The sequence below is a fragment of the Columba livia genome, chromosome 1 (genome assembly GCF_036013475.1).
Source record: "Columba livia isolate bColLiv1 breed racing homer chromosome 1, bColLiv1.pat.W.v2, whole genome shotgun sequence".
Classification (NCBI taxonomy): domain Eukaryota; kingdom Metazoa; phylum Chordata; class Aves; order Columbiformes; family Columbidae; genus Columba; species Columba livia.
This window is the reverse complement of record NC_088602.1, coordinates 100,908,893-100,922,483: the sequence shown is the minus strand read 5'-3', so window position 1 is coordinate 100,922,483 and position 13,591 is coordinate 100,908,893. Positions and strand designations below refer to the sequence as shown.

Sequence of the window (13,591 nt, the reverse complement as noted above, 5' to 3'; positions counted from 1 at the left end):
GCCTTGTGTGGCAAAGCCAGCATTCAGAGAAAACACAAAGGGGTTTTTTCTCAATTCATCTGTGTTGTAGTCAACATAAGCTGAGGGAAAATTCAGCTCACGGAATTGTTATATAATCTTGTTCATTCTTATATTATTATAACTAGCTCTGTCCATAACCACTTTAGTTGGGGCTGGGGTCAAAGATTCTTAATTTCTTTATCAGCTCAGTGTGCACCCTCTTTCAAAACAGCACACAATTCTCTCTCTTTTATTTGCTATACTTCAATACAAGAAAAGAAAGACAAAAAGTTGTTTGGAGAGATCAAAGTTGCAGAGTTTAGGGCCAATAGAAATCACTAGATAACACAATTCAAAGTAGTTATACATTGCAGGCCATTATCTGCAGCCCAATCATCTTTCAGTTGCTTCCGATAACTACCAATTGGCAGAAGCATTTTTCTGAGAAAGCATCCCATATTATCTGAGGCAGAAGGCTGGAACAAATAGTTCTGTGAGGTCACTTCCTGTGCTATTTCCAGTGTTCTTTGATTTGCAAAACCCCTGCAGTTAAAGAATTTGTCATTCAGATGAAGTTTCTTCCCCTCAATAGCTAATCAACTTTATAATTTCAGGTTGAATTTGTACAACTCCAGCTTCACGCTGTTGTTCTTATGTAAAGGTTTGTTATATATCGTTTGCAGTTAAATAGGCCCCTTTCCCAGGAAGGTACTTATAAGTATTGATCAAGTCATCTTCATCATTTCTCTTGTTAAGATACCCAGGGCAAGAAGGAGGACCCAGGTAATTATAGACCGGTCAGCCTCACCTCTGTCCCTGGGAAAGTAATGGAACAGCTAATCCTTGGTGCCATCTCAAGGCATATCAAGGACAAGAGGGTTATTAGGGACAGTCAGCATGGCTGTACCAAGGGTAAGTCATGCTTGACCAACCTCATAGCCTTTTATGAGAATGTAACAAGGTGGATGGATGATGGCAGAGCGGTGGATGTGGTCTACCTTGACTTCATTAAAGCCTTTGACACAGACTCCCACAGCATCCTCACAGCTAAGTTGAGGAGGTGTGGTCTAGACAATAGAGTAGTGAGGTGGGTTGCAAACTGGCTTAAGGAGAGAAGCCAGAGAGTGGTAGTCAATGGTGCGGAGTCTAGTTGGAGGCCAGTATCTAGTGGAGTGCCTCAGGGGTCAGTACTGGGGCCAATATTATTCAATATATTCATTAACGATTTAGACGAGGGAATAGAGTGTACTATCAGCAAGTTTGCTGATGACACTAAGCTGGGAGGAGTGGCTGACACTCCAGAAGGCTGTGCTGCCATCCAGCGGGACCTGGACAGGCTGGAGAGTTGGGCGGGGAATAACCTGGTGAAATTTAACAAGGGAAAGTGTAGAGTCCTGCATCTGGGCAGGAACAACCCCAGGTTCCAGTATAGGTTGCGAAATTACATATTAGAGAGCAGTGTAGAGGAAAGGGACCTGGGGGTCCTGGTGGACAACAGGATGACCATGAGCCAGCACTGTGCCCTTGTGGCCAGGAAGGCCAATGGCATCCTGGGGTGTATTAGAATGGGGGTGGCTAGTAGATCGAGAGAGGTCCTCCTTCCCCTCTACTCCGCCCTGGTGAGACCACATCTGGAATATTGTGTCCAGTTCTGGGCCCCTCAGTTCCAGAAGGACAGGGAACTGCTGGAGAGGGTCCAGCGTAGGGCGACGAAGATGATTAAGGGAGTGGAGCACCTCCCTTATGAAGAAAGGCTGAGGGAGCTGGGTCTCTTTAGTTTGGAGAAGAGGAGACTAAGGGGGGACCTTATTAATGTTTATAAATATATAAAGGGTGAGTGCCATGAGGATGGAGCCAGGCTCTTCTCGGTGGCAAACAATGATAGGACAAGGGGTAATGGGATCAAGCTGGAACACAAGAGGTTCCACTTAAATTTGAGAAAAAACTTCTTCTCGGTGAGGGTGACAGAACACTGGAACAGGCTGCCCAGGGAGGTTGTGGAGTCTCCTTCTCTGGAGACATTCAAAACCCGCCTGGACACGTTCCTGTGTGACCTCATCTAGGTGTTCCTGCTCCAGCAGGGGGATTGGACTAGATGATCTTTTGAGGTCCCTTCCAATCCCAAACATACTGTGATACTGTGATACTGTGACTGAGTAAACTATAGGTATGTCTACACCACATAAGACAGCTTAGAAACCTTTATGCTCTTACTGTTGTGAACTGCAAGTCTATATGGCAGATTGCAGTGCCTGGTAGACTGGGAATCTCGGATCAAAGATTAATTACGTTATAAACAAGATCTGACACTCAGCTACACTGAGAATGTTGTGATGCATCCCAAAAGCCAGAGCAGAATGACAATATAGTCTTCGGAAGATTTCCCAAATGTTCAGTTGCTTAGGATTAAAGCCAGTTTCATTTCAACCAATTGACATAAAATATTCATTCTTGACAGGTATTGGGTGTAGGTGTCAAAGTTTTGGTAGCAGGGGGGTGCAGGGGTAGCCTCTGTGAGAAGAGACCAGGGTCTGCCCTGTGCAGGACACAGACAGTTCCAGTTGTCTCCATAACGGACCCACCACAGAACACAGCTGAGCCCATCAGCCAAGCAGGAGGCATCTCTGTGAAAGCATATTTAAGAAAGTGCAAAAATATCAGAAAGGCAGAGAAGTGAGGAAAAGAGGAAGAAACAGCAGTGGGAACATCAAGGTCAGAGAAGGACAGGTAGAGGAAGTACTTCAGCTGCCAGAGCAGATATTTCCCTGCAGCTTGTGAAGAGGACCACACCAGAGCAGGTATCCATACTGCAGTCCATGTAGGGCCCCATGCCAGAGCAGTTGGATATTTCCTGAAAGAATTGTGACCCATGGATAACCCATGCTGGAGCAAATTTTTCCTGAAGGACTGCAGCCCTTGGAAGGACTCTGGGAGCAGGAGAAAAGTGGGAGGAGGAAGGAGAAGCAGAAAGGAACTGTAATGAAGTGACTGCAACCACCTGCTCCCCATTAACCCCTGTGACATTCAGGGTCACGGGAGGAGAAGGTAGAGGACTCTGGAATGAAAGACTGAAGTTGAGTCTGGGAGAAGAGGGTGGGGAAGAGATGAGGTGATGTTTCAAATTTTGTACTTGTTTCCCACTACAAAAGTCTATTTTAATTGAAAATGAATTAAAATAACTTCCCCTAAGTCAAGCCTCTTTTGCCTATGATGGACACTGGTAAGCAGTCTCCCTGTGTCTCTCAACCCACAAACATTTTTAGCGACATTTACTTGTGTCCTGTTCTTTGAAATTTTTTTTAAAGTGAAGTGAAAAACAGCTATGACATTGACCTTTCAGAGAAACACATGATATTTTCAAGGATTACATTTTTATGTTAATTCTTATTTGAAGTTAATTGCAATGAAAATGGAATCAAATCAGCCTCACAGCTTGCTGAAAACATAGCATTACTTTTTGTCCCTTTTGCATATATTTACAATAGGCATATCATTTAATACTGAAATATTGATCATCCTTAAAGAGCACTGTATTTACATTGAGTCTTCTTGAATTTGACAGTACAAATTTGAAATTTTTCTTCACAGGTTATTTTCATATAAATGTTGACCTTTGTCTTCACAATCTCTAATCGATTTTATCTGCAAAAGAGTATCTTAAATGCACTTGCAGTCTAAATCTAAAAGCTCTTAACTGACAGTCAGTCACTGCTACAGTCCTCATCTTCATTAGTTAATCAGGGATTAGTGAACTTCCTATATCTAGCTACATACCACAGAAAGAACCAGAGGTACTTAGTGAACAAAAAGACACAGATAGCAACATTCCATGAGCATTTGTATTACCAAAAATTTTAACAACCTCATGTTTCCCCCAAATCAAATCTCTCCAAAAATCTTAGATTGATTTTAGAAGTGTAACTTAGAGAAATAACAACATTGCATCTCCAACAGCTTCCATCTTGGTGGGGATGGCAGATAGGCACAAAAACAAGTAGTCTAACTAGTCTAACACTACTCTCAAACCTGTGTCATGGTCTCTTAAATTCCCAGCTATACTTTAAGATTACGAAACAGAAAATGAAATCTGAGGAAAAATAATTTTTACATGCTCATGCTTCCACAATGCGTTGATGTAAAAAATGTGAATCAAGCTCAGAGGAGAAATGTCAATTTTAGTTGAGAAAAACTATTACTATTACTATTATTATTCATCACTATTAAATTAGTAGGTTTTTATCTCCATACTGATAGACTTATCAATAACACTAAAAAAATCCTTACCTAGGGGCAATGGTGAAAGTGTTTCCTTTAGGTAATGAGAAATCATCAGCATCTCTTCCTAGAAGAATAGCATTGTACATCAAAGTTTTACTGCTTGGGTTTTTCAGACGTACCTGTCAAGAAAAGAACAAAATCAGCTGATTTTTATTCAATTTTTAGAGTATAAAAGGTGTGCTCTGCAGCTAAATTCCAAAATACAAATGAAGGATATCACAAAATAAGAAAGTACTTCATATAACTAGGTAGATCATTTTTCTTCCCAATGAATATAAACTTTCCACAGACTATTCAGCCTCAGTTTTTCTGACTATTCCATTTACAGTGTACACTGCACTCCTATGCCTGTTAATCTCTTATTCCTCTCTTTCCTTAATCTCAGATTTGTAAAATTTGTAGATTATTCCTATGCTTACAAGCACAGGGAAAAAAACTGCAACAGAAGTTAGGATCCCAAGCCTGAAAAGAAAAAGAAGAGGCATGTTTCCAGCTTCTACAATTAGTAGCCAAATGACACGAAGCCCATTCATTCTTTGTTGTAGGACAGACATAATACAAACACAGAAATATATAGTGTCTTAACCTTGTACTGCTACAAAACTAAATTCAATGGTATTAGTACCTGTTTAACAACAGTTTCATGGAGAGCACCTGTAAATTCTATAGTCTTCTTGGGTAAGTAGTGAGGGAGACTTTCATACAGATAGACACACAAAATGAGCATCATGACTGGGTTTGGATCACAAATGTCAGTGGCCTAATTTGGAAAACAAAAAAAAATAACCAGGTTCTGTTAAAATTTTGCCTGTGTCATTTAGAGATATAAAGAACAAAACATTTAAGGTAATTCTTACTATACAAATATTTTCAAACTAACTTTTAATAACTGAATTAGGCCATAACTAAAATTAATATGAATCTTGTCAATGCAAAAAATAATTTATTCTGGAAGACTGCTGACATGCTCTGGTAAAAAAATCTAGGCTAAAAATTAAAACCACCTTTTTTCCCCAACAGTTCAGCAAAAACAGATGTTAATTTTATTAAAATGAAGCAAAATAGAAAAAGCAAGTAAAATTCACTGACTGGAAAAACATATATCTATTATCTTAAAAAAAAAATGTATTTTAAAATATTTCCATTTCTATGTAAAATACCATCCCAAACGCTCCTAGATACAGTTTTGCAACTGTTTCTGAAGACATTTTTCACCATCCAGCTAATAAATACATACTTATTTTTATTGCAGGTGCCAAATTGCTTTATAAAAGGTAGCAAGTATTACTGCATCTTACACATTTGATTTACAGATATGAATTTAAATGACAACTGCAAAACATGTCAAAACTTCAGTCCTCAGTGATTCTGGTAAGTCACAAAAAAGAGACGGGTAGAAACTCCTCTATCAAATACATGAACTTCAAATAGTAATGAGAGTTAATGATATAAGCGGCTTCCCAAAAATACAGGCAGGAAAGATCTAGCTACAGATTTAAACAAATAGGATTCTGTACTTCCTAAAGCAAATTAATTAAATGAAGTATTTTGAAACTTCATGCTTAATAACTTATAACATTATCAAAATAAAGATGTCCACAATATACTAAATAAATTCATACTGAAAAATACACACACTTGGGAGGAGATTTAAGCAGCAAATCATTGCATTAACATAGCATTAAAAGGCGCTTTTTTATTTCAAGACATTTAAGTCAAGACATTTTATTTTGATCCCTTAACTGAATCATACAGTACAGCAATATTTTGAAAAAGACTGCCCTTTGCCTAATGCCTAGAAAATGACTATCATTCTAAATCTGCTCACTTTACAGGAAAATCTTTGCCCAACACCCAAGCAGAAAACCCCTAATCTTTTGTGTTGTTGCTGATTGTCACTGTTACCCTCTCTAAGCAGCTTGGATGGGTTGCACATAACTATAGGTAACCTAATGTCATCACTTTAGAATCAAGCTTCCTTCTTCACATGTTTTCATCGTATCATGAATTTGAAGCTGTAAACAGCTTAATGAATAGACGGAGCACTTTTTTATCTATTTTAACATTGACCTGCACATTACTTACAAGCATTGTATATACATAAATTCAACATCTCTTAGATCTGCAGGGTCATGTGAGGGAGCAAGGAAACAGGTAGAAGACACTTTGAAATCCTAAGACTTAATGTTACGAAACAGCTGTACCACTTGTTTTTTGAACTTACTAAGAACTTGACAACCTCTAGGAGTTACTTTGTATTCAAATACATTAGTAATAAGGAAAAAGAGCATTTTCCAGTCAGCAACTATTGAAAGATTTGCAACCATTTCTAAGGACATGAACAAACACATCTCAAATGTTACAGCATTCTTTTGTAGCACAGGTGTACTTAAGATATTGAAGACTACATTATTTTTGCACTGTCCTAACAAAGGAACAAAAACCAAAAATGTACGTCAAAAGGCATGCCCTTTTTGTTTATCTGGAAGTCAAATGAAGAGCAATACACAACCAGTTTTATTGAGAACAGTAGTTTCATTTGCCCTAGTTTTATTTATAACACCAGTTTTGTTTAGAAACAAGTATGCTATAGGGGACCTTAGTCTATTTCATAAGTGCATACATGGCAGTGTATCAGTGGACAAAGGTCTAGAAAAAAATGTCTGTACCTTGCAGGCAAAAAGGGAAATCAAAAGTTGCATGAAATTAACAGTCAGCTCTCAATGTTCACCATCATCTATCCTTCAAAAACTACTGCAAGTAATAAAACCTCCCACACACAATGTTAGCCCAGATTGTGTGTCAGGAAATCACAGCTAAGTTGGTAAGAGCACACAGATCCCTCCAGATGAGCAATAGTTATACCAATGACTGCTGCCTAAGTATTGTTTCCACAGGAACAAAAATGTCTCATGTGTATTGTAAGCACAAACATATTTGCTGATTCAAGATAGCAATCTATCTGTAAATCCAATTTAAAATTTCCCTGCTTCTCTGCATGTGCATACTTCCCTCAGGCAGAGCTTCGTAAGGACAGTCTTGTAAAGTAACTTGAAAAACCAGCAAGCCTGCAACTTGTTAGATATGAAGCAAAGACTTGCAGTAGAAGAATGTGTGGGATCCCTCATGAGAATAGAGCAACTCCAACTGAAATTTGCCACGTGACTCCTGCTGCAGTGGTATGGAGAGACCATGTCATACTCCAGCAGAATTCTTGGTTATCTTTTCTGTGTAAGTTAAGAGAGCAATATAAATGGTAATGTGACACTTTTGAGGAGGTCAGATTAATCAAAAAATTAAAAGTAAATACAGTCCATCTAATAAAATGCAATATTAATTGAATTATAGTGAATAATGAGACTAGGTTTTTGGTGCAAACACTTTTGTGAAATATTTTTTTAAACTTTGCTCTTTTTATTAAAAAAAAAAAAAAATCATGCTAGATAACTTGAGTAAATTTTATTACCATTGAACCTTTTTAGGACCAAAACCTCTTAACAGTAAACTATGAGGAGTTGTATTGATTGTATGTTGTATTGATTTAATTTTCTTCTGGTACTTTGTCAGTCAAGTCTCATTTTAATATTTATTGTCAATACTATCAAAATTCTTAAGGATCTATCAGAATGGCAAATATTCCTAATACATTAATATTTCTTCTACAAACTACATTATACCAGTTTTTCACAGGACCACACTTTCAGCGTCCACATTATTTTATTTTTATGACCAGCTATATTCTTGCCCTCAACATGATTAGATTTTTATAGCCTAAATTGAGCATTGGAGGAAAAAAAAAACCTCTTTCAATCCCATTTTAATTGGTTCTTATGAGGCAATTTTCATAATGAATCATCTATTCCAGAACCTCAGTACTCTCCAGCAGGTTGATCACGGGAATGGATACTATTTCTAAAGCAGCAGGAAAAAGGAAACAGAGCAGCTAGTCAGTGACCTGCTCTCTGATGTGAGTCTATGTAGAAATATTATTTGCATGAGTTAATATTTCACCTGAGTACATTTCTGCCTATAGATGAGCCAATTCTGTAATATATTGAATGGGAAAAATGTTACACATCTAGATTATAACAAGAAAATGTAGCTATTTTTAAATCTAATGAAATTATTGTACAGATTATATTTTCCTCTGCAATATTAAGAAGATAAAATGAAGAGTAAAAATCCAGATTATCAAAACATCTGAAAAAACACATGACTTAAGGGTGTTCTCATATGTTCTAAATCATGATCAACTATAGATATGGGATTTGAAGTTTTGTTTTTCTCTCTCCCCTATTCATATTTCTCTGAGGTGATAAAAAAAGTTTTTGGATGATTACTTAAAAACTCTTTTTTCTTGTAATTTCTAAGAACAGAAAATTCTAGGAAGAAGGACAAGGAGAAAAGGAGAAGAGAGAAAGGAGGTGAAAGGAGGTGTAAAAATTTTGCTCTCATTATCAGAAACATTTGGATAACCGCAGCTACTCTGCTTCCCAAGTATTTATGAAGAGAGTTGGTGAAAAGACATGACATTTATCAGCCACATGGGTTGAAAAAGGAAGAAAACTTTTTTTTGCCTTTTCTGGACTGTCATTACTGCAGCAAGAGAGATGTACAGATATATCTATCACCTAACTATCTCGGTTAATTTTTATTTCCAAGTTAAAGTTTTACACTAGACCATATATTGCATTTCTTCTACAAAACAGCCAATGTAAAAAACATCAGTAGCTTAAAGCAAATATTCCATGTAGAAAAACCTTTATATGACACAAAAACATAAGAGCAGCCTGTTGGCTCAGACCACGGGCCAAAAGGACACCACCATAAGCTGATGCCTAAACGAAAATGATTATATGGTAAGTACACATACATGCAAGTATTTCCCAGGCTTAAGCACAAGATTTCCTGAACCACTTATGATTTCTGTCTACTTTGAAATCTTCATTTCTTTTTCTTCCATGCCTATGCACAGTCTCACTTTGATTCTGTGTAAAAACTGGAAAAGCAGCATGAGAAAACAGCCTCCTTTTGAAGTTATGCTCAGGACAACCAAGAAAGAAGCTGGAAGAAAAGATGGAGTTGCAAGCTAAGTTTTCTTAATGAACATGCTCTAAATAAATGCAATAACACCAAGCATCTGAAGTAATGCTCACTTTCACAAGCCTACAGCATTCTAATCCTACAAAAAGTACAAATTTATTTTCAAAGATTCAAGAGAACACCAAGAAGTCAATAAAAGGAGCTTACTATTTTTTTTCTTCATTTCCCAAAAAGCTTCACAGACTTATTACTGACTACCGCTCAGCCCTAATCAAAATAAATGCCTGTAGGCCTGCAAATTAAAGGTCCCTAGTCCTGCATGAATGTGTTCTCTGTGTTTTGTGCTATAAGGAGTGTGAATTTTTGTTTTGTTTGGTACAACAAGAAGGAGAAACCTGTCAAGATATATTAGAACAGACAAGATTTTTTACCTACATACTTATTAAATTAATCTCGCATTACATCTCACTATGTAACCTCTGAGATGTCTTAATTTCCTTTCTGCTTTATTAAGTTAGAGGCAGGTAGGAGATCCCATAGCACAGGCAGAACTGCATCTCCCCTGGTGGCAAATACATTGACTCCATAGAGCACAAAGGCAGGAAGAGTTACTGGCTGCTTCCTCCCTCTTTTCTTGCCCTGTGCCCAGCCAAACATCATGTCCTACTCCCAGCAGTTCTAGCACTGCTCCTCCTCCAACCTCCTAAGAGACAGAGTACATCAACTAGGCACTGGTCTGAAGTTTCCTTGTCACTCTTTATAGGTTCCTAGATAATGCTTATTCTTGTAATTCTTAAGACTCATATCATACGCTCTTCATTCAGTGATGTAATCATATGCTTCATCTTGTCTATCAATTTATTTCCACCATCATTGCTTTTTAAGTTTGTAATGTCTGGACACACTTACTGTGCAAAGTAAAAAAGCTTCCTCCCCAACAAAACCATTAAACCTGAAGTCTGAAAAATATTCTGATGTTTTCCATTCACTTATCTCAGTAGTGGCTATTGAATGTTAACTAGTATTTGTAGGACAAATTATTCTAATATAGCTGTGGTTTTACACCTCTGCTGTTTGTCTTTCATGCATTTTCATTTAAGATAGCAAAGATGCCAGAGTAGATTATCTATTGAAGCCTAACTTTCTTTTGTCACCTGCTTCTACTCATTTCCGCTTAGATCAGAACTTAATCCCTCAGACTACATTATTCCATTTTATTCTGTGCTGAACTCATAAAACTGCATATTTGACATTAATCTACTACTCTAGGAACTAAATTAAACAAAAAATACAAATCAATGTACTTCATAACAGCATTCAGCAGAAAATTCACAGTCTACATATATTTTTGCTTTTAAAACTCTGCCTTAGCAAACAATAACAATTAACAAAGTTTACCATGTCTATGTCTTAAATGGTATCCATAATAAAGTTTCTCAAGATACAAAAAAGCCCCTCACATTTCTTGAAGGGTTGGCTGCTTGCTTGTTAGATTTTTATTTGTGCTGCAGTGTTGCCTAGATAAAGAAAACACCAATGCCTACAAATCAGATAAGTTATTATCCTTCAATTTCTAAATATTCCAAGTTAGGACTATATCAAAAATGGACAAGAAATTCAAGGACCAGTAGACTGGTTTTACTGTGAAAACAAAGTTGTTTAAATATTGCAACACCATCCGCTCTTTGCTGTTAACGCTATAACCAACTCTCCACATTTTCAATCACCTGTATAGTACTAAAGGCTGGTTTCTAGTATTGCTGGTATGACTGGCTCAGAAAACAGTTTGTTACAACTTACAAATAATGACTATTGATTTTACGAAAATAGGTTTACAACCTACTGCAAAAATTAAATGACATTAACTGCCTCTAAGTCATTCCATGATACTTAGAAAATGCTGGCAGTTCTGTTTTATTAGCATAGCACTGTAGTGGACTGATACCTAGAAAAGAGAATATTACCAACAAATACTAACCTATATCTAGAAAAGGAAAAGAAAACACAAATCAGGGTATTTTAAATTAAAAAAAAAAAAAAAAAAAAAATCAAAGTAACTATAGGCCAAAGCTCTGACAGACAGAAAAGAGGAGAGAAAAACTTTATTAAAAGACATCAGGAAGCAGTAGACCACTGAACCACTTCTTCTGGCAATAACAATCTCAGTTTTTCTGAACACATAATTATTAGTTGAATATTATAATAAAGCAATTTTATCTGACAGATGCAAAAATCATGCATAAGGCTTGCCCCACTACAAAGCCTACAAAGTGATGATGAACAGACATTTTGCAACAAAGAACAGCTTCTAGAAAGACACAAATAACTGAAAAATAGAATATACCTGGAATCAGTGACCATGAAATACTACCTAGGTAACCAATTCGAACCAACAATGGCAAATGCCTAATGAAAATTATGGTGGAAGTATTAAACAAATAGAAGGTAATAAAAATTTTATACTAGATTTCAGAAACAGAATCATTATGTTAACCTTTATTAGTTATTTCCAGATTTCTGAGGCTTGAACACTGACCTTAAAAGATAAACATATGGGAAACAATGTTGTTTGTGAACAAAAGGAGGTTCCTGAGTTTGTATACACTTTGTTTATACAACTACAGCAGATAAATTTTCTGTAAGCTGGAAATCAGTGTCAGAATAGAACAGTCAGCAAGTCTGGAAAAAAGATCAGAAGATTCTTACATACACTGGAAATCAAAAAAATTCTATGTTGCTGTATTTCTTTCCTTTTCTCCATTGGCTGCTGACAGCATCTTCTCTCCTTCTTTTCAGATTCAGGTCTTGGGGTTATCATCTACCCCCCTTTCTTACTCATATGGCCATGTTACTGCCCAATTTCACTAGTTTCTACTCCACAATGATGCTGAATTCTTGCCCTCATCTCAACAGAACAGACACATCTATTTTCAGTTTCTTAACACTCTCCAACTTTACTGATGTCATCTTTTACAGCTCATTTGAAAATACGCTCCCTTTTACTTGGTGCCAAATATAAATGTCAGTATTGTTGGCCCCAACTTTAAATCGGTCACTAGAAAACTGAATTCCTCTACTGGATATCCCCAATTACTGCATCTTCTCTCTTAATTTATCCTTGTCACATACGTTCCCTCCATATCACTGTTATCCACTATCCTATCTTGCAATATTTTATTTTGGGCTTTCAATTAGATCTTCTTCAAATCAAAGCATTTTAGAACTTAAAAATATCAAACACAAAGTAAAAATATATAGAAATACAGAACTAATACTCCAGGGTTGAACTGTCAGTCATCATTAGAAAGTGAAAACAAAGAATTTCTTGCCCAAAGTGCTTCATCTTAAGCCTATATCTTAATCCTTTAGAGGATTTAAAAGCCTTGAACTCCATTAGAAGTATCATTTCAACTTGCAGCTGAAGTCTTCCAGACAGTTAAACTTCTTTACTGTTACAGAACCTTAGATTTTTGACGTGATTGAAAGTGCCATCTACTGCAAACCTAATACAAGTTTCAGCTCGTGCTCTCACCACCACCCCTGCATAACTTAATGCAAAGCTGTCATGAAAGTTCAGAAGTAGTGATTGCCTGATAGTCAAGAAATTTTCCAATGCTCTTGGAACATTTAAGCCTGCTAAATTTAAGAGACAAGACTATCAGAAAAATCCCAAATCAGAACATTTTAGCAACAGGATTCATGTATTTTACTGCTTTTATTGCTGAAGAACAAGAAGCTTAACAAATTTCTACAGTAGTCTTAGAAAAGCATATATGAATTCCAATAAATCTACATAAAAAGTAACCTTTACCACCTTTTTTTTTTTTTTTTTACTTTCCACAATATTCTGTTTATAGAACATGCCTTAGCTAGAACTAAAATACAGCCCTCGAAGATCCAAGATCTGTTCCTTTTCCTGGTGTTGACTGACCATATAGCTTTCTTTAAAATTACTAGTCTGTACAGAAACAGATTTTTCCATCTATAAAAACACCAATACTCAAAAAAACAAAAAAAAAGGCAAAAAAGCCAAATTAATAATATTGTAGTACTGTAGACATTGTAGTCCTAAAAGACACAAAGTGCAGTAAGGAGAATGTCCTAGAGTTCTATTTCCACCTTTAATGTGGTTAATCCTTTTGCATATCTGCATCCAGACCCTGCCTTCATGTGCTGAACTGCCTGTTTTTCCTATCAAAATCTGAGGCAAAATATGCCTTAATTTTGAGGATTATACCTGGATGATTTTTTTTTTTACACTTCCTGTCAG

The 13,591-nt window shown here is 36.6% G+C and overlaps 1 protein-coding gene across 3 annotated transcripts in view; it reads right to left on the bottom strand.

Moving 5' to 3' along the window:
• CFAP47 (cilia and flagella associated protein 47) overlaps positions 1 to 13,591 on the bottom strand; it is a 309,801-nt gene that overhangs the window by 201,188 nt on the left and 95,022 nt on the right. For 2 of the 3 annotated variants that reach the window (XM_065070474.1, XM_065070480.1), the window contains exons 36-37: positions 4,904 to 5,038; positions 4,285 to 4,397 (exon numbers count right to left, since the gene is read on the bottom strand). In XM_065070474.1, the coding sequence (XP_064926546.1) occupies positions 4,285 to 4,397; positions 4,904 to 5,038 (248 nt within the window). The remainder of the gene's footprint in view (positions 1 to 4,284; positions 4,398 to 4,903; positions 5,039 to 13,591) is intronic. The other variant, XM_065070488.1, reaches the window with a different exon arrangement.